Source organism: Giraffa tippelskirchi, chromosome 2 (genome assembly GCF_054371585.1).
Source record: "Giraffa tippelskirchi isolate mGirTip1 chromosome 2, T2T-mGirTip1v1.2.pri, whole genome shotgun sequence".
In the NCBI taxonomy this organism is placed as follows: domain Eukaryota; kingdom Metazoa; phylum Chordata; class Mammalia; order Artiodactyla; family Giraffidae; genus Giraffa; species Giraffa tippelskirchi.
The window spans coordinates 164,638,269-164,658,719 of record NC_137276.1 but is presented as its reverse complement, the minus strand read 5'-3'; the positions used below and the strand labels follow the sequence as shown (position 1 = coordinate 164,658,719).

Sequence of the window (20,451 nt, the reverse complement as noted above, 5' to 3'; positions counted from 1 at the left end):
ACCATCACTACTCAATAGTTATTGGAGCTTTTCAATGAAGAGTCTAGCTTTTAAAATCTACAATGGAACAGATAACATGTATTAAATAAATCATTACATCTCGAACACTTACACATTTTTGATGTGCACATCAGTCTGAGAGATCTTTAAAATAAAAAGGCAAAAAACAAAACAAAACAACTGTTTCACAGTTTCTTACCTTCAGGCAAACGTACTAAGTGATTTCTTCTTACATTAAGGTCTCTCAAGGCCTCCAAATTACCAATTTGGGAAGGTATTGTTTGAATTTCATTGCAGCTCACATCCTATTTCAAAAAGATACAAAGTAAAGAACTGTACTGATATTACAAACTTGCCAGCTTTAAACTATCTGCAAAATGAGGTTTGGACAACATAATACTCCCTGGTTATAAAAAATACTATGATTCTGTGTCCAGGAATAATTCCACAGTTTGTACTTGAATTTGATTTTTTAAATGTATAGGCTTTTGACTGACGGAAGCAGTGACAGATTTTCTTGGGCTCCAAAATTAATGCTGACAGTAACTGCAGCCATGAAATTAAAAGATGCTTGCTCTTTGGAAGGAAAGTTATTATAAACCTAGACAGCATATTAAAAACTAAAGACATCACTGTGTTGACAAAGGTCCATATAGTCAAAGGTACGGTTTTTGTCGGCAAAGTGATATTTCTGCTTTTTAATACACATATATATACACATAAAACAATCAAAAAATGAAATATTCACTTACAAGTTCCGTTAAATGTCTGAGATGTCCAATTTCTTCTGGAAGTGAGACCAATTTGTTATTACTAGCAATTAAGACTTTCAATGGTAAATCACACAAGTGTACCGGCAATGTTGACAGTTGGTTCCGACTAAATGGGTAAGCAGAAAAAGAACTAAGTCAGAGCCCACCACTCAGGGAGAAAAATTGCCATCTTTCTCATTCTATACTCAGTATAATAACAAATGTAAATCTTACAAGAAAGAAACAGGATATTAGATTTGAGTTTGAAAAAATAAACAGATTTGAGTTCAAGTCTGTCACTTGTCAAACTCACTTGTCAGCTTTGTTTTTCAGACAAAGCATTTACTATATCTGCATCTTACACAGATTCCTCATCTGTAAATCACAGGGCTTACAGGACTCTTGCACCATAAAACTCCTTTGCAAATAATGAAATGTCTCATAAACAAAACATATTATTGTATTACAGTTAAATTTATACAGGAAAAAATTATTTTAAAATAAGGTAGATAACTAACATCCTCTCATCTTCTTTCCAAAGAGTTACAAACATTAAGAGTTATTTGTAATTTACTTGCCTCATCATTACAGGATTATAACCAAATGTATATAAACAACCCAAATATAGTTCTACGGGAAACAAGGGATAGATTGTGATTTCAGATATATCATACTAACTTAAGTATAGATAAGAAATCTTTTATCTAAACAAAAGTATACAAATCAGAACTGGGAGTAAAAAATACATCTATCATAAGGATAAAAATAAGTTAAAATTTTCCTTATGCATATTTAACATCTTAATCCTTAGTAACAATTGCCCCCATTTGTAAGATCTTCTGATGATTTTATTAACATATCATGAGCCATTAAAACTTCTAATATCTAATAATTAGACATTCACATACAAAGCTGTCTACTAGATCTACTTTTATGGGAAAAAACTGAAAGAGTAAGTAAATATATGAGAGCAAAAATGAGTTTTAGAAATATATAAACTGTACATTAAAATGATTACATATAAAAAATATTTCCAAAGGATATTTCTTGCCAAGGGGAAAAATTTATTTAAAAATTCAACTAAAGGTCTAGAAAAAAAAGGAAAAGTTCATCTATTAATTTAGACACATTTTGATGGATTTCCTTTACTTTTCTAAATTTATTTTCTCCAGTCAACATTTATAACTTTTTATAATGAAATAACAAAAGAAATCTTGTAAGATATGAAACAATGGAGTAGATGAGTTAAATAAATGCATTTATTATGTTCAGAACTTAGTACACAAAAATGCATAATAACAAAAATCAAAATAATTTCAGACCTACCATTCTTATTTGATGAAACTTATTTGAAAATGTAATTGGCGAACCCATTGCTACAAGACAATTAGGGTAACAGCTCTTATTAGAGTTTGTTAACTATTGTAAAGGCAAAGACAAAGGGAGAAACTAGAGGGACCCAGAAAATAATGTTAATTTAGCCTAAAAACATGAAGAGATATTGCTGATATAAACAGCTGATGTAATTTTTTTTAAAAGTATTATTTTTATTTTTTGGCTGCAAAGAATGCAGGATTTTAGTTCCCTGAACAGCCATCAAACCGGTGCCCCCTGAAATGGAAGCATGGGGTCCTAACCACTGGACCACCACAGGAATTCCTCAGATAATGTTAACTTTAGTGAAAGGGAAGAGGGAAATTGAAAACACCACACAAAACTAAAATTAAAAAAAACGTTCTTACCTAATATTTAAGAAAGTTAGCGCTTGTAGGTTTAGAATTGCCTCTGGTACATATCGAATACAATTTTGGTATAAATTGAGATTCTCAAGAGAAACGAAGTGACATGCTTCTATGGGAATTTCTGAGAGGCGATTTCGTGACAGATCTGAAACAAACAATTTTAAAATCAATCCCTGGAACTTATTTTATAAAAATTTAAACAAAAAGTAGGTTTCGTAATAGTTAGAATTCCCAGGGTTCCTATTGTGGAGTTTGGTCCAGAGTAAACATTCAAATATTAACTGATTGAATAAACCAGCTTAACATATGCCTCTACATCTGTTGCTGGAAAATGCTGGTTCCTTTTGTGTGTGTTAGTCGCTCAGCTGGGTCTGACTCTTTGCGACCCCATAGACTGTAGCCCACCAGGTTCCTCTGTCCATCGAATTCTCCAGGCAAGAATACTCAAGTGGGTTGTCGTGCCCTTCTCCAGGAGATTTTCCTGACCAAGGAATCGAACCCAGGTCTCCCATATTCAAGGCAGATTATTTACAGTCTGAGCCTCCAGGGTTACTTTTGAGTCTCCATTAAGCACTAAATGGGCTTCCCAGGTGGCCCGAATGGTAAAGAGCCTGCCTGCCAATGTAGGAGATGTAAGAGATGGGGATTCGATCCCTGAGACAGGAAGATCCCTTGGAGGAGGGCATGGCAACTCACTTTAGTATTCCTGCCTGAAGAATCCCATGGATAGAGAAGCCTGCTGGGCAACAGTCCATGGGGTTGCAAAGAGTCAGACATGACTGAAGCAACCTGGCACACACACACAAATACTAAAAAGATAAAACCATTATTCTTTGCAAGTAACATAAATTTCAAGGAATATCAGCCTACAAATCACATCATAGATCATGTTAAGTATCAAATATCCAAGAAAACAAACGGATCCCTAAAGTCCACATTCCCAAAAGCACAGACAACATCCTGAGGTTTTCTGAAAAATGAAGAAAAACAAAACAAAATACTGTCTCTTTATCAGTCAGAAAGTATCATGGTCATATCAAAAGGACTCAGGAAACATCTTTGCTCCTACTGGCCAAAGATGAGACAATCTGAGATTCAATAAAGATAATAAATGCAGCAGACTGAAATCTATAACATGCTACTGAAGTATAGGAGTTTAAAATAAAACACTTCCCCACAAAGATGATGAAGAACCAATTCATTATCTTGTAAGCTGACAAAGGGGAAAAAAACATTTACCTTATCTTCTTTTGTAAACCAGTAGTACACTTTGCAGTATTTTCCGAGAGAGAGAGAGTGTGTGCGTGTGTGTGTGTGTGTTGTGTGTGTGAGAGAGAGTGTGTGTGTGTGAGAGAGAGAGATAGAGAGTGAGTGTGTGTGTGTGTGTGTGTGTGTGTGTGTGTGAGAGAGAGAGAGAGAGTGTGTGTGTGTGTGTCTGCGTGCGCGCGCACGTGCACTGTGCTGTGCTTAGTGGCTCAGTCCTGTCCGACTCTTTGTGACCCCAGGCTCCGTCTATGGGGATTCTCCAGGCAAGAAAACTGGATTGGGTTGCTATGCCCTCCTCCAGGGGATCTTCCCAACCCAGGGATCAAGTCCAGGTCTCCCGCATTGCAGGCGGATTCTTTAACCATCTGAGCCACCAGGGAAGCCCATATATATATATATACACATACCTATATATATATAAAACTTGATATATATCTCCTTTTTCAGATTCTTTTCCATTAGAGTTTATTACAGGATATTGAACATAGTTCCCTGTGCTGTTAACAGTAAGACCTTGTTGTTTATTTTGTATATAGTAGTCTGTATCTGCGAATTCCAAACTCCTAATTTATCCTCACCTCCTTCCTGTCCTTTGCCCTTCGGTAGTCATAAATCTGTCCTCTATGTCTTAAGTCTGTTTCTGTTTTGTAAACAAGTTCATCTGTATCACTTTTTAAGATTCCACAAATAAGTGATATTATATGATATTTGTCTTTCTCTGACTTCCTTCACTTAGTATGATAATCTCTAGAGCCATCCATGTTGCTGCAGATGGCATTATTTCCTTCTTTTTTACAGCTGAGTAATATTTCATTGCATACATATGTACCACATCTTTATCCATTCATCTGTCAAGAGACATTTATGTTGCTTCCATGTCTTGGCTATCGTAAATGGTGCTGCTATGAACACTAAAGTGCATGTATCTTTTCAAATTAGAATATTCTCCAGATATATGCCCAGGAGTGGAATTACTGGATCATTCTGTTTTGTTCTGTTTGTTAAACTTGTCATGTATCTCTTCTAATAGTTTTATTTCATTGAAGTTGCTTTTTTCTAGATGTAATCCTTATTCATTCTCTCTCTTGCTGCTAGAGTTCCTTTCAGTGATTTACTTTCTTTTGCCAATTCATGGTTTGCCTCATCCTTGGAGCTCAGATCAAGCTGCTGGAGTACTCTGAATGGCATTTTACATCAAAATAGTGAAACAACCTCTATGATGCACTGGAACTAAGCTTTCCATCTGGGGCAGTTCTCTTGTGACCCCATGGCTCCTCTGTCTGTGGAATTCTTCAGGTAAGAATACTGGAGTGGGTAGCCATTCCGTTCTCCAGGGGATCTTCCTGACCCAGGGACTGAACCCACCACGTCTCCTGTATTGGCAGGCAGATTCTTTACCACTGAATTATCTGGGAAGTCCATGTGAGTTTGACAAGAATGTTTATTCTACATTGGAACAATGTTTTGGTTATGTCTATTAGGTCATATTTATTTAACTGCATTGTTCAAGGGATATCTTTACTGATTTATTTTTTGGTCAGTTTTTTGTATCAACTGCTGAGAGAGAAGGGTATATTACAGTGTTTCATTTGTATTGCTATCTTGTCTATTTCTCTCTATAATTATTTAACCCTTTCCTTATGTATTTTGGAGTTTGGGGTTTACGTACCCACAAAATTTTAAATTACTATCTTCTGACTCATTGGAAAAGACCCTGATGCTGGGAAGATTGAAGGCAGGAGGAGAAGAGGATGACAGAGGATGAGATGGTTGGATGGCACCACCGACTCGATGGACCTGAGTTTGAGCAAGCTCTGGGAGTTGGTGGTGGACAGGGAAGCCTGGTGTGGTGCAGTCCATGGGGTCGGAAAGAGTTGGACACAACTGAGTGACTGAACTGAACTGAAAAATCAAACTTTTTATAATTCTTAAGTTACTCCTTTTATTCCTAGTACAGTTATTTGCTTTGAAATCTCTTCTTTTGGTTGGTTTGTTGGACTGACTTTAATGTGACTCCCATGATCCCTATTAACACCCTGTATAATATCCCTTTCTCCCCTTGAGTGTAGGTGGGCCTTCAAAAGTAACCAACTTGCTCCTAACCAATAGAATATTGCAAAGATGATGTGATGCCATTCCTGTGGTTATGACTCTCTTATCCAATCTGTTCTATCTCTGCTGCCAACTTTGAAGAAGTAAGTTGCTTCAAACTCTATAGTTGCAAGGAAATAAATTCTGCCAACAACCTAAGGGAGGGTGGAAGCAGATTCTTCCCTAGTCATACCTCGAGATGAAAACTTAGTCTAGATCAACACCTTGCAGTAGACCAGTCTAAGCTGTGCCGAGACTCTTGATCCAAAGGAACCATGCAGCTCCTTAAGCTGATAAATTTGTGATAATTTGTTATACAGCACAGAAAACTAACAATCAGTATTTCTACAGAGTACTTTTTCCTATTCTTCAGTTTTGAACTTTCTGGACTATTACACTTTGAACATGTTTCTTATAAACAACCCACAGGTAGATTTTCTTTTTATTGTCTGACAATCTTAATATTTTAACTGAAACATTCTATATTTAACATTATCGCCTAATCAATACACTTCCCTGGTGTCTCAGATGGTAAAGAATTTGCCCGCAATGCGGAAAACCTGGTTCGATCCCTAGGTCAGGAAGATCCCCTGGAGAAGGAAATGGCAACCCATTCCAATATTCTTCCTGGAAAATTCCATGGACAGTGGAGCATGGTGGACTACGGTCCATAGGGTCACAAAGAGTTGGACAAGACTGAGGAACTAACAAGGAGACCCAATCAATATATCTGAACTTTTTAAAGGGCCATGTTATTTATGAAAGACATAGTCCATTGCCCTTTGAGTATCTATGCTCTTTCCTTCTTACTATAAGAATCTCAATTGTATTCAAAACAGCAAAGGTCTCAGGTAGACTACTGACTAATATTTCCAATTTTATTAATCATTAAAGTTCAAAAGAAGGAAATAAAGACTGAAATAAAAATTTAACCATATTTGACTTGGTAACCAAATTGATACAAGAAATTCTCATTTTATAGGCAGTGTCCTGAGTCTGTATGTAAACTGAATGCTCTGAAACTACCTCATGTTTTTCCACAGAGGTGAAAAAGACTTCTTAGCTTCTGAGGACTAACTTCACATACAATGCCATTGAAATGTTACATATGTGCAAATATACTCCTTTTGCAGTATTTCCTATCTCAGTTCATGATGCTTTTGTCTATCCAATTGCTTAAGTCAGGATTCTGGAAGCATCTTGACACCTTTCTCTGTCCCCCTGTCCCCCAGTATAATCCTATCAACAAACACTCAATTTCTTGGTCCAAATAAATCATAAGCCCAACCATTTTTCTTCATCTCTTCTGTCACTGCCTCTTAGGATTGTTCTAAGAATCAAATCAAATAATGTATGGAAAATTACTTCATATACTGTAAAATGCAAAGAGGCAAACGCATAAAGCTTTCTTCATAAGGTTGATAGCAATACAGTGAAAACAACACCCCCTCACCAATTACAGGGTATTGCACTATGCAATAAAATATAGCAGAGTACAATAAAATAATTTATGATCTTTGGTCACCAAAAAGAATACTGCTTTCAGTACACTTACATTTAAAAAGCATAAAGGTAGAAAACACTTATTTGAAGATTTACATTAAAATGCTTAACAGTTTCCTTATCTTTCAGTGAGGTTAAATAAAGAGAGGTTGCTATATTTTTGTATCACTAGAGTAAATTTGATTTCACACATATAGGTAAGACTAGTTATTGCCACATGAGCCCTCTAAATTTCCATCTCTGTGTCAATGTAGTCAGTTGTAGGCTGTTTTCCAGACTGCAAGCTCAACTGAGATTTGCCAAGTATTGTAAAAAGCCATAAACTGGATAATAAGCAACTCTGCAAATTAAGCTATTAAGTTACTTCTACACATCATATCCTGAATGCGGCCTTGGTCTTGTATCAGCCATTATCTTTTCTTCTAATGCTAGTAATATGAGCTGACAGCTATACCACCCTGGCACAGCTCTTGGATGTATTATTCAGTTGAGCAAAGCAGAAAAAGCCTATTTTGGCCTGATAAAAAATATGAGAAAACTTTTAGCTAAAAAAACATATTATGGAAACTTCAGATAAGTAAAAGAAATATTTCAATGGAAAAAGTGTTAAGACATTTTGCTTGCAATGAAATGCTGATTTTCCTTATTTATAAAAAACAGTTACCTTCAAAGTTAAACTCATCTCAAATATACAAGTTTAAAAACACTATGTTAAAGAAAAAAGTCTAAAGCAATGTAGAGAGAATCTTCAATATTAATGGGGGGTGCATGAGAACTATCACTCTAGATTCACACAGCGAATATTTAACGAGTAGGGAGAGGGCCTGCTTTGTTCAACTCTGTGTAAGCTGGCACTCAGTAGTGCCACAGTACATAGCATGTAACAGCACTCAGCATTTATTCAAAAAAAGACCAAATAAATGAATGAAACGACTGTGGAATAAGAAGTAAGAAAGAATCCTGTCTTCCATCCATAGAGCTTCATTTATGGTACGGCATAATTAATATACTGAAAAAGGACCAAATTACAATTTTATCTTTATGATTTTTTTTTTTTGTTTTTAAGAAACACTACATAAGCCGGATTGAAAATAATTTCCAAAGAAGTATGTTTTAGATAAAATCAATCAATTCCAACCCTTGAGGGAAAAACTATTATGTGTATCAAACCATAAACAGGTATTTGTAATTTTTAAAAAACTAAGATAGTTTACAATCATAAAAAAGAATGGCTTAGGAAGCTGGATGGAAGGGGCACACAGAGGGAGCCTGAGAGAGCCCTGGAAGCACACTGGGGCCAGGACTTAAGACGTCTTGTCGGTCAGACTTCATAGAAGACAATATGGAAGACCTCTGGTAGCTAAAAAAGTAAGCCATATAAACTTTTTCCATCAAATTCTTATTCTTTCCAAGGCGCCTACTTAAAGGAGGGTGAAGACATGCTAAGCACTGAAGAATTATGGTGGAAGGTGGCTGATTATTCCAAAGGGAATGAAGATAGGCATGCATGGTGCCAGTACCCTCAGTTAGATGATGCCAGCAGCAGGGACGCCCGGAAAGAGCAGCTTTTCCAGCACTTTTATCAAGTGATTCAGAAACTGTATGATTGAGAGAGTCCTTCAGATTGCATTACTGTTTCTATCAACGAAGAACAGAAACTTAGGCAGATGCACACATCCTGAACCACTTGCAGCCTCTCTCTCCTGGTCAGAGATGCTGCCTCAAGACAGGAGGGTGAACTTCCCAGGTGGCATAGTGGATAGGAACATGCCTGACAATGCAGGGGACATGTGTTCAAACCATGGTCCAGAACGATTCCATATGTGTGGAGCAACTAAACCTGTGTGCCACAACTACTGAGCTCGTACTCTAGAGCCCGTGAGCTGCAACACTGAGCCTGTGTGCTGCAATTACTGAAGCCCATGTGTCTAGAACCTGTGTCCCACAACAAAAGAAGCCACTGCTAAGAGAATAGAGTGTACCACAACGATAAGTAGCCCTTGTTCTCTGCAACTAGAAAAAGCCGGCGTGCAGTAACAAAGACCCAGTGCAACCAAAAAAATAAATTATAAAACAAACAAACAAACAAACAAAAGAATGGCTTAGGTATATAAAAACTGACATTAGGACTTTTTTCCTATTGAAATATAAAATGTTTTTAATTTATGATACCTTCCTATTTTTTAAAAAAGATGTACATTTACTGACCTGTTTGCTGCCTAAACTCATGGATTTTCATTTTATTCAATGTTATAGCCCATTTTGACCTAGACCTGACTATGAAAACTCCCCTCTAAACTAGCTCCTGTACCTTTTAGTTTGTTTGCTTATTTATTTATTTTTGGTTGCACTGGGTCTTCGCTGCTGCCTATAGGCTTTCTCTAGTTGTGGTGAGCAGGGGCAGCTCTTCATTGTGGTGCACAGACCTCTCATTGTGGTGGCTTTGCCTGATCTAGGCAAATGGGCTCAGTAGTTGTGGCACACGGATTTTAGTTGTTCCGCGGCATGTGGAATCTTCCAAGACCAGGGATGGAACCCATGTCCCCTGTATTGGCTGGTGGATTTCTATATACTGTACCACCAGGGAAGTCCTCCTGTATCTTTTTTGATATGCCTTTTTTTTTCCCCCAGCATTTCCTTATATTCTGACACAGCAAGATGTTCCAGGCTTATTTTGCAACTTCTGTGCCCCAGTTCTAGAATCAGCTATTTTTCACCCTCATGTAACAGAAACTTTTGTGGCAAGTCAGATTTGCAGAGTAGGGGACAAAAGGGAAAACCACCAATTCCAAGGGAAGTTTCAGAATTAATGACTGTTGCTGGGTTGTTTTTGTAAGCCACCCAGCTTTATAGTGACCTGTTATAGGGCAATAGAAAAATAAAAGAGAAATTGGTACCTGGAAGTGGAGTGCTGCTATAACAAAACACTAAAACTGGCTTAAAACGAGGCAGCAGGCAGTGGCCCTAAGGGGCCTCCTAGTGCCTGTTAGTGGAGGCTTGAGGGCAGGGAAAAAAAACTACAACTGAAGGCTGGAGAAAACGGCACTCTAGTTCTGCTCTGACAGAACGATTCAAGAAACTACAAGCTGCTCTATCATGACAGGTAGAAAGGGTATCTAAAAGATTTAAATCATCATAAATACATGTGGCTATCTGGTAGTGAAACATGTTAGCTGAAGTTAAGAGATATATGACAATAAGGATTACTTAAGTATTGATCTTAATGATGAGAAAGGGTGTATATATAAATATACTTACACACATACATACATGTATATACTCCTGCAATTTTCTAATTAAATTTTCTCCCCTCAATTATTTTTAGATATCATTCAAATACATTACATGTTTTTCCTTTTCAGATAATGCAACCAACTTAAAAGACTCTCTGCTCACACAGGAAAGAACATGAACTTCTGCCTAGAATGGATTCTGGTTTTATATAATATTGGAAAATGAACTTAACTTTAGAGGTTATAAAGATCATCCTTAAAATTGTGATTTAATTATCATAATATTTTCATCTTGAAATATGGCTCATTACATACCCTGCCAATAAACTGTTTCCAAAGCCATAGCCCAAAACAAAGCAATTTAGAGTAAAAGTATTATCTTAAATGAGGGCTTCCCTGGTGGCTTAGATGGTAAAGAATCCGCCTACAACGCAGGAGACCTGGGTTCAGTCCCTGGGTTGGGAAGATCTCCTGGAGAAGGGAATGGCTACACACTACAGTATTCTGGCCTGGAGAATTTCATGGACAGAAGAGCCTGCCAGGCTATACAGCCCATTGGGTCACAAAGAGCCAGAGATGACTAAGTGACTTTCACTTTCACAAAGCCTGCCAATAAAGTTTTCAAAGCCATGCCCCGAAACAATGAAATTTAGAGTAAACTATTATCTTAAATGAGGCATATGACATAGTCAGACTTCAGCGCTAGTTCTACCATTTATTACCATCTAGGAGCCTGGTGGGCTACAATCCATAGGGTCACAAAAAGAGTCAGACATGACTTAGCAACTAAACAACAATAGATTTCTAGAAGACTTCAGAATCTTCCTAATACTTTCACTGATATCTTCAATTATTTTGCTTTTTTTTTGCAGGCAAGAAACATGTTAAAAAGTACTTTTTTCCTAAGTCTATCTCTCTAATTAACTATTCAATAACTTTATGATTTTATGAGTGAAGAGAAGTTGATTTTTGCTTTCAGGGGACAAACCTGGAGTCCCAAGACAATGGTAACATGGCTTCTTAAACCTAAAAAAGTTTTTGGGAAACACTTATTTAACTGACATGGCATTTTCCTTCCAGCTAACTTCATGACTTCCTATTTCTGTTTGAGACTCTGAAGGTCACAAGGTTAAAAAAAAAAAAGTATAATTATTTTACTAACATGATATTGCTTCTCATAAGTTAGCGCAAAAAGAAAAGGAAAAGCTCTAATTCTTTAGAACATAAAAACTTGTTTATAATAAATGATTTTATGAATTAAATATTTTGAAATAATTATAAATAATCTAAGCAGTTTCAATGTTTACTTCAACAAATTCCTTCTTTGCTCTTAAAGAAGTCTGCTCAATTTTGCCCCTTCTTTCAGTACAAACTTAACAATCATTACTCTTGATTCCTCCTAGTGCTGCAGGAAGCACTTTCCTTTTCTGCGCAGATCAGTGTCTGACTTTTATAATAAGGTGTCTGAGATCATTTCCTTTGACCCACTAGATCTGATACTGTGCTTGCCTCTGTTCATCTATTCTTCTCCCTGTTCTCACGTAAGCTATCGGAAGAAATAATGTGGTGACATTCCTGTTAAAAGGAACCACCTATCTGGATGACACCCAAAATAATTTAAATTCAGTTGAACCAATTAATACAAATATTTCAAATTTAAACTTAAATAACTTGTATTTATTCATTTCTATATAGTGTTCTTGAGAACGTTTCCAGCTCTTACACATGAGCAGGTTATCTAAAGCACACAAGAGAGAGGGACCAAATGTCTCACTTAGAAAAACGGATGCTTTAGCCATTGTGTACTGCTTATTATCATAAATGTAAATAGATAGCGAGACATTTTTTAGGGTGTTTACTCAGCTCACAATGTTCTTAATTTCTCCCTTTTATTCACAAGGGTTGCCTCTCCTTCCCTCCCAGCTTTTCGGAGTCATATATACCAGTGATGTTTAACCTTGGGAACCCTCCCAAAGGAAGTAACACTGAACTCCATAGCTTGCCTCATTCTTGATACCCTGGTAAACTCCTGCTCCCCCTTTAAGAGCCATCTCAAACATAATCTCATTTTACTTCCCTTGATTTCTCTAGGCACTCAAAAAATTCTCCCCCTGTGTTTCCATTACTCTAGTGTGGCAATTATCACACTGTACTGTAATTCTTCATTAGATTTTAACTTCCTTGAGACCAAGAGCTTTTGTGTCTTTTGCATCTAATACAGTATCTGACTTATTAAAAGGTCAAGTTTATTTGCTAGAATTAAGCTAATTCAGTGTGCCAACACTGGATATTTTATGCTGATCAACTCTCTTAATTAGCTATTTTTAAATTAAAAATTAGAAAATTATTTCTGAATAAACAAAGTTTATTTGGTAGGTAATTAATTAATCTTTAACTGTGGGCTTATGATTTCCATGAAGGAAATCATAAGAAAAGATCCTTAATAGCAGTAGTGGAAATGTAGAAGAGATAATCACAGACCAGGTCAGATTATACCCACACTACCACCAACCCTCTTCAACATGAATTAAAAATAAAATGGGTAAAATCAATGATAGGTTAACATCCAGAATGAATATATATATATATATATATATACACACACATACATCCACTCCTAACACTCAACAACAAAACCAAACAACCCAATTAAGAAATGGTTGTTGTGTTGTTCCGTCGCTAAGTCGTGTCCAGCTCTTTGCAATCCCATGGACTGCAGAACTCCAGGATTCTCTGTCCTTCGCTATCTCCCAGAGTTTGCTCAAATTCATTTCCATTGAGTCAGGGATCCAGTCAATCCTAAAGGAAATCAACCTTGGAATATTCACTGAAAGGACAGACACTGAAGCGCCAATACTTTGGCTACATGATGCAAAGAGCTGACTTATTACTGGAAAAGATCCTGATGCTGGGAAAGATTGAAGGCAAAAGGAGAAGGGGATGACAGAGAATAAGATGGTTAGATAGTATCAGTTCAGTTCAGTTCAGTCGCTCAATCGTGTCCGACTCTTTGAGATCCCATGAATTGCAGCACACCAGGGCTCTCTGTCCATCACCAACTCCCAGAGTCTACCCAAACCCATGTCCATCGAGTCAGTGATGCCATCCAACCATCTCATCCTCTGTCATCCTCTTCTCCTCCTGCCCCCAATCCTACCCAGCATTAGGGTCTTTTCCAATGAGTCAACTCTTCGCATGAGGTGGTCAAAGTATTGGAGTTTCAGCTTCAACATCAGACCTTCCAATGAACACCCAGGACTGATCTCCTTTAGGATGGATTGATTGGATCTCCTTGCAGTCCAAGGGACTCTCAAGAGTCTTCTCCAACACCACAGTTCAAAAGCATCAATTCTGCGGCGCTCAGCTTTCTTCACCGTCCAACTCTCACATCCATACATGACCACTGGAAAAACCATAGCCTTGACTAGACGGACTTTTGTTGGCAAAGTAATGTCTCTGCTTTTAAATATGCTATCTAGGTTGGCCATAACCTTCCTTCCAAGGAGTAAGCGTCTTTTAATTTCATGGCTGCAATCACCATCAGCAGTGATTATGGAGCCCAAAAAATAAAGTCTGACACTGTTTCCACTGTTTCCCCATCTATTTCCCATGAAGTGATGGGACCAGATGCCATGATCTTAGTTTTCTGAATGTTGAGCTTTAAGCCAACTTTTTCACTCTCCTCTTTCACTTTCATCAAGAGGCTCCCTAGTTCTTCTTCACTTTCTGCCATAACGGTGGTGTCATCTGCATATCTGAGGTTATTGATATTTCTCTCAGCAATCTTGATTCCAGCTTGTGTTTCTTCCAGCCCAGCGTTTCTCATGATGTACTCTGCATATAAGTTAAATAAGCAGGGTGACAATATACAGCCTTGACGTACTCCTTTTCCTATTTGGAACCAGTCTGTTGTTCCACGTCCAGTTCTAACTGTTACTTCCTGACCTGCATACAGGTTTCTCAAGAGACAGGTCAGATGGTCTGGTATTCCCATCTCTTTCAGAATTTTCCAAAGTTTATTGTGATCCACACCGACTCAAAAATGGGCACAGGATTTGTACAGATATTTTTCCAAATAGCCAAAAAACTCATGGAAAAACACTCAACACCACTAATGATTAAGGAAATGCAAATCAAAACCACAATGAGATACTCCTTCATATCAATAAAGATGACCATTATTAAAAACAAAAGCCAGAAAATAACAAGAGTTGGTGAGAATATGGAATAATGGAATCCTTGAGCATTGCTGGTGAGAATGTAGCTGTAGAAACATCGAAGCGGTTCTTCAAAAAAATTAAACATGAAATTATATTTATGATCCAGCAATTAATTTCTGATTACATACCCAAAAGAACTAAAAGCAGGGACTCAAACAGGTATTTGTCTACCAATATTACGGCTGCATTATTCACAATAGAAAAAAAGATGGAAACAACCCAAATGAACAATCCAAATGTCCACCAACAAATGAATGGATAAACAAAATATGATATATGTATACAATAAAATACTATTCAGCCTTAGAAGGTAATGATATTCTGATACATGCTACAACATGAATGAACTTTGAAAACACTGTGCTAAGTGAAACAAGCCAGCTGCTGCTGCAGCTAAGTCGCTTCAGTCATGTCCAACTCTGTGCGATCCCACAGACAGCAGCCCACCAGGCTCCTCTGTACCCAGGATTCTCCAGGCAAGAACACTGGAGTGGGTTGCCATTTCCTTCTCCAGAAACAAGCCAGAGACAAAGGATAACTACTGAATGATTCCATACATAACTAGAATACTCAAACTCATAGAGATAGAAAATAGAATGGTTACCAGGGGGAAAAAAGCAAGAGAGTTCCAGAAAAACATCTATTTCTGCTTTATTGACTATGCCAAAGCCTTTGACTGTGTGGATCACAATAAACTGTGAAAAATTCTGAAAGAGACTGGAATACCAGACCACCTGAACTGCCTCTTGAGAAACCTGTATGCAGGTCAGGAAGCAACAGTTAGAACTGAACATGGAACAATAGACTGGTTCCAAATAGGAAAAGGAGTACGTCAAGACTGTATATTGTCACCCTGCTTATTTAATTTATATGCAGAGTACATCATGAGAAATGCTGGGCTGGAAGAAACACAAGCTGGAATCAAGACTGCCGGTAGAAATATCAATAACCTCAGATATGCAGATGACACTACCCTTATGGCAGAAAGTGAAGAAGAACTAGGGAGCCTCTTGATGAAAGTGAATGAGGAGAGTGAAAAAGTTGGCTTAAAGCTCAACATTCAGAAAACTTAAGATCATGGCATCCAGTCCCATCAGTTCATGGCAAATAGATGGCGAAACAGTGGAAACAGTGGTTGACTTTATTTTGGGGGGCTCCAAATCACTGCAGATGGTGATTGCAGCCATGAAATTAAAAGACGCTTACTCCTTGGAAGGTAAGTTATGACCAACCTAGATAGCATATTTAAAACCAGAGACATTACTTTGTCAACAAAGGTCCGTCTAGTCAAGGCTATGGTTTTTCCAGTAGTCATGTATGGATGCGAGAGTTGGATTATAAAGAAAGCTGAGCACAGAAGAATTGATGCTTTTGAACTGTGGTGTTGGAGAAGACTCTTGAGAGTCACTTGGACTGCAAGGAGATCCAACCAGTCCATCCTAAAGGAAATCAATCCTGGGTGTTCATTGGTAGGACTGATGTTGAAGCTGAAACTCCAATGTTTTGGCCACCTGATGCGAAGAGCTGACTCAATTGGAAAGACCCTGATATTGGGAAAGATTGAAGGCAGGAGGATAAGGGGACGACAGAGGATGAGATGGTTGGATGGCATCACCGACTCAATGGACATGAGTTTGGGTAGACTCTGGGAGTTGGTGATGGACAGGAAGGCCTGGCGTGCTGTGATTCATGCGGGTCGCAAAGAGTTGGACACGATTGAGCAACTGAACTGAACCAGGGGGTAAGGGGAAGAGGTAATGGAGAGATACTGTTTAATAAATATAATTGCAGTCTTAGATGATGAAAAGTTATGGAGATGTCATATGTAAAATAGATGCTGCTGCTGCTGCTGCTAAGTCGCGTCAGTCGTGTCTGACTCTGTACGACCCCACAGACGGCAGCCCACCAGGCTCCTCCATCCCTGGGATTCCCCAGGCAAGAATACTGCAGTGGGTTGCCATTTCCTCCTCCAGGGCATGAAAGTGAAAAGTGAAAGTGAAGTAGCTAGCCAATGGGAATTTGCTGTATGGCTCAGGAAACTCAAAACAAGGGTTCTGTATCAACCTAGAGGGCTGTGGTGGGGAGGGAGGTTCAAAAGAGAGGGGATATATGTATATCTATGGCTGATTCATGTTGAGGCTTGACAGAAAACAAAATTCTGTAGAACAACTTTCCTTCACTAAAAAAAATAAGTTAAAAAAAAGTTATGGAGATGGATATAGTGGTGATGGTTGTACAACAATGTGAATATACTCAATGTCACTGAACAATACACTTAAAAATGATTTAAATGGTAAACTGTGTTACATATATTTTATTACAATAAAAATGCATAGTACTCAAAGTAGATAATAAATGTAATCTGTCTGTTTTTAGTGATAGGTATCTTAAAAATGTTCCTCCAAAATTATGGACTTTTCTAAAAACCCTATCTTACACCTCAGCAATAAATTAAATCATGCAGAAATTAAAGAAACAAAAATTGAAAGTATTCTGTAATGCCAAGTCTCAGAAAGTTAGTTTCACACCTGTGTAACAAAAAATGTAAATTGTTTATTAGCTTTTTCCTTCCTAACTCCATTTTTCTTTCCTTCCTAACTCCATTTCTCTTTCCCAGGGGGAAAAAAGGATTTAATATTTCATTCTATTCAGTTTTGTAATTATAACAGAACTTATTTCTTTAAATCTCAAAAACTAAGCCAGGAAAACCTAGGTTCATTCCAATCCAAACACAAATTAATGTTTTCAACTGTATGGTATTTATTAAGAAATGCTAGTAGTCAAGTCTTATGTTCTTATAGAAACTCCTTCAGCCCATCCCATGCAATGACATCATCCTTACCAAATAAAGCCTATTATACAATATCCACATATACAGTACTATCACTTTTTGTGAGAACTGTCACTGCTGCAAATGTTAAAAGGGGCTGAGATTATGACAAATATTCAGTATAAGAGAACTTTAACACTACTGTATAAATTTCAGAAGAATACTATAGAGCTAATATCCTTTAACAGTAAAAGATAAAACAAATTATTATAAATTTCTAAAATATACATTCAATATGAAATTATAAAGTACAAAATATAAACTAAAATTCTTAAGGAAGATCAAGACCCTAAAGAAGTATATAAAAGTTATAACTTAAAATATGATTTATTTGGTAACTATTTAACAAGCCACAATGATACTGTTTGGGGTGCTTCCCACAGGCTAACAAATACCAAGGAGAAAGAACATAAACAGTTGACCATTAAATGAAGATACTGTGATGACTGAAAGAAGTTTGTTACACTTTTTAAACACTCTCTTTAAATTTGATCTAAAATTTTAAATCTAAAAATACTCTACATATAGTTATTTCCTCTATGCTTTCAACTACTATGAGATTGACACAAAAATTTTGTTGAGTGCAATAAAAACAATTTTATTTTAGGTATTAATAAAATTATACAACCCAGAGAAGTTGAAATGCGAATATTTTCTAGTCTTTTCATTATTAAGTCTTACTTATATATATATGAATATTCTTTAAAAATTGTTTTAATTTTAATTTTTTATTAAAGATAGTGAATTTATATAATTTTAAATGCCAATTAGTGACTTCTGCTTCCTGTAAGAAAGAACAGATGTATTTTTCCCTATTCCTAAAACTAAAAACTGGTCATTAAATCTAAAACAAACGTTAAGATTCAAAAGGGTTAAAACAAGACAACTAAGGGTTTCGAGATCCAAGAAGTGACACGGTGATCAGTTCCCTGGGTTTTCTTTTTGCTTCATATATCCTACACTTGGAGATGACATCTCCAAGTTGGCAATCCAGAAACACCAATGGATAGAGACAAAATGAAACAGCTAACCAACAAAAGCCTGCTTTCTCTAGCCAAAGGAGCAGGAAAGGGGCAACTTAACAGGACAGAAAACTTTCATAACTACTCTACTTCAGCCAAACACCTCAGAAAAAAACTGGCCTCACATACCATGCAAGGAGCAAAGGTTAAATAGGGAGCCTAAACTTCCACCCTTGCAGAACTGTAACTTAGCATTTCATTGGCTCCCCCAACCAGTCCCCATTGGTATGGTATCAAAAGAGGGTCAAGAAAGGAGTTGAGACTTTTACGCACACTAGAAGGTAACAGGGCTCCACTCCCCACCATGTGGGATCAGTGGAGACATTTATGGGGAGCCTGGACTTCCACCTGTTATCAGCAGTCATGAGGTACCTGCCATCTTTTTGCTAATGTGATGTCAGAGGACTAGTAGAGTCAGGACTTGACCACTGCCCAAGCGCTGCAGAGGCAGAAAGGAAAGACAAATGGTCTGTCATAAGATTACTATTCCTTTTCAGAAAGCAAGGACCTTGAAGAAATCTCGATTGCTTAGAGGAAGAAAATAATGGGAAGCGTATAAGGTATATAGCAACAACTTCAAGGACTGAAAAAATTTCAAAATCTCAACCTGATGCTAAGTTTAATTTCTGCATTAGAGTATTGTATAAAAATTCAGACCACCATGACTGGTGTCATAGTGAAACAGGAAAAAAATTTAGAGAGGCAGGCTTCCGGGGTGGCTCAGATGATAAAGAACATGCCTGCAATGTGGGAGACCCAGATTCGATCCCTGGGTTGGGAAGATCCCCTGGAGAAGGAAATGGCTACTCACTCCAGTATTCTTGCCTGGAGAATCCCATGGACAGAGGAGCCTGGCGGGTTGCTAAGAGTCGGACACAACTGAATGATTAACACACATAATTTTAAGAGGGATTGCCATTGACCTATCTGACTTCTGAGTGAAGCAAATACTTTAATAAGATCCAGTCTCTGTAACTCACAATCCCCAAAGTCAAAAACAGTGTTAACTAGAAGGGCCTAGCAATTTGACAATAGGGATGTTGATAATCAGCAATGATGAAGTTCAGTTCAGTTCAGTTCAGTTCACTCGCTCAGTCATGTCCGACTCTTTGTGACCCCATGAATTGCAGCACGCAAGGCCTCCCTGTCCGTCACCAATTCCCGGAGTTTACACAAACTCATGTCCATCGAGTCAGTGATGCCATCCAGCCATCTCATCCTCTGTCGTCCCCTTCTCCTCCTGCCCCCAGTCCTTCCCAGCATCCAGGGTCTTTTCCAATGAGTCAACTCTTCACATGAAGTGGCCAAAGTATTGGAGTTTCAGCTTCAACATCAGTCCTTCCAGTGAACACCAGGGTTGATCTCCTTTAGGATGCACTGGTTGGCTCTCCTTGCAGTCCAAGGGACTCTCAAGAGTCTTCTCCAACAACACAGTTCAAAAGCATCAGTTCTTCGGCGCTCAGCTTTCTTCACTGTCCAACTCTCACATCCATACATGACTACTGGAAAAACCATAGCCTTGACTAGACGGACCTTTGTTGGCAAAGTAATGTCTCTCCTTTTTAATATGCTATCTAGGTTGGTCATAACTTTCCTTCCAAGGAGTAAGTGTCTTTTAATTTCATGGCTGCAATCACCATCTACAGTGATTCTGGAGCCCCCAAAAATAAAGTCAGCCACTGTTTCCACTGTTTCCCCATTTATTTCCCATGAAGTGATGGGACTGGATGCCATGATCTTAAGTTTTCTGAATGTTGAGCTTTAAGCCAACTTTTTCACTCTCCTCTCTCAC

At 37.7% G+C, this 20,451-nt stretch overlaps 1 protein-coding gene across 13 annotated transcripts in view; it reads right to left on the bottom strand.

Moving 5' to 3' along the window:
* The window catches only part of LRCH3 (leucine rich repeats and calponin homology domain containing 3), a 100,401-nt gene that overhangs the window by 56,726 nt on the left and 23,224 nt on the right, over window positions 1–20,451 (bottom strand). For all 13 annotated transcript variants that reach the window (XR_014077277.1, XR_014077276.1, XM_081571628.1 and 10 more), the window contains exons 2-4: window positions 2,495–2,639; window positions 753–879; window positions 200–305 (exon numbers count right to left, since the gene is read on the bottom strand). Coding sequence is in view for 11 of the 13 variants with exons in the window: in XM_081571628.1 (XP_081427754.1) it covers window positions 200–305; window positions 753–879; window positions 2,495–2,639 (378 nt within the window). In the remaining 2 variants the exon portion in view is untranslated. The remainder of the gene's footprint in view (window positions 1–199; window positions 306–752; window positions 880–2,494; window positions 2,640–20,451) is intronic.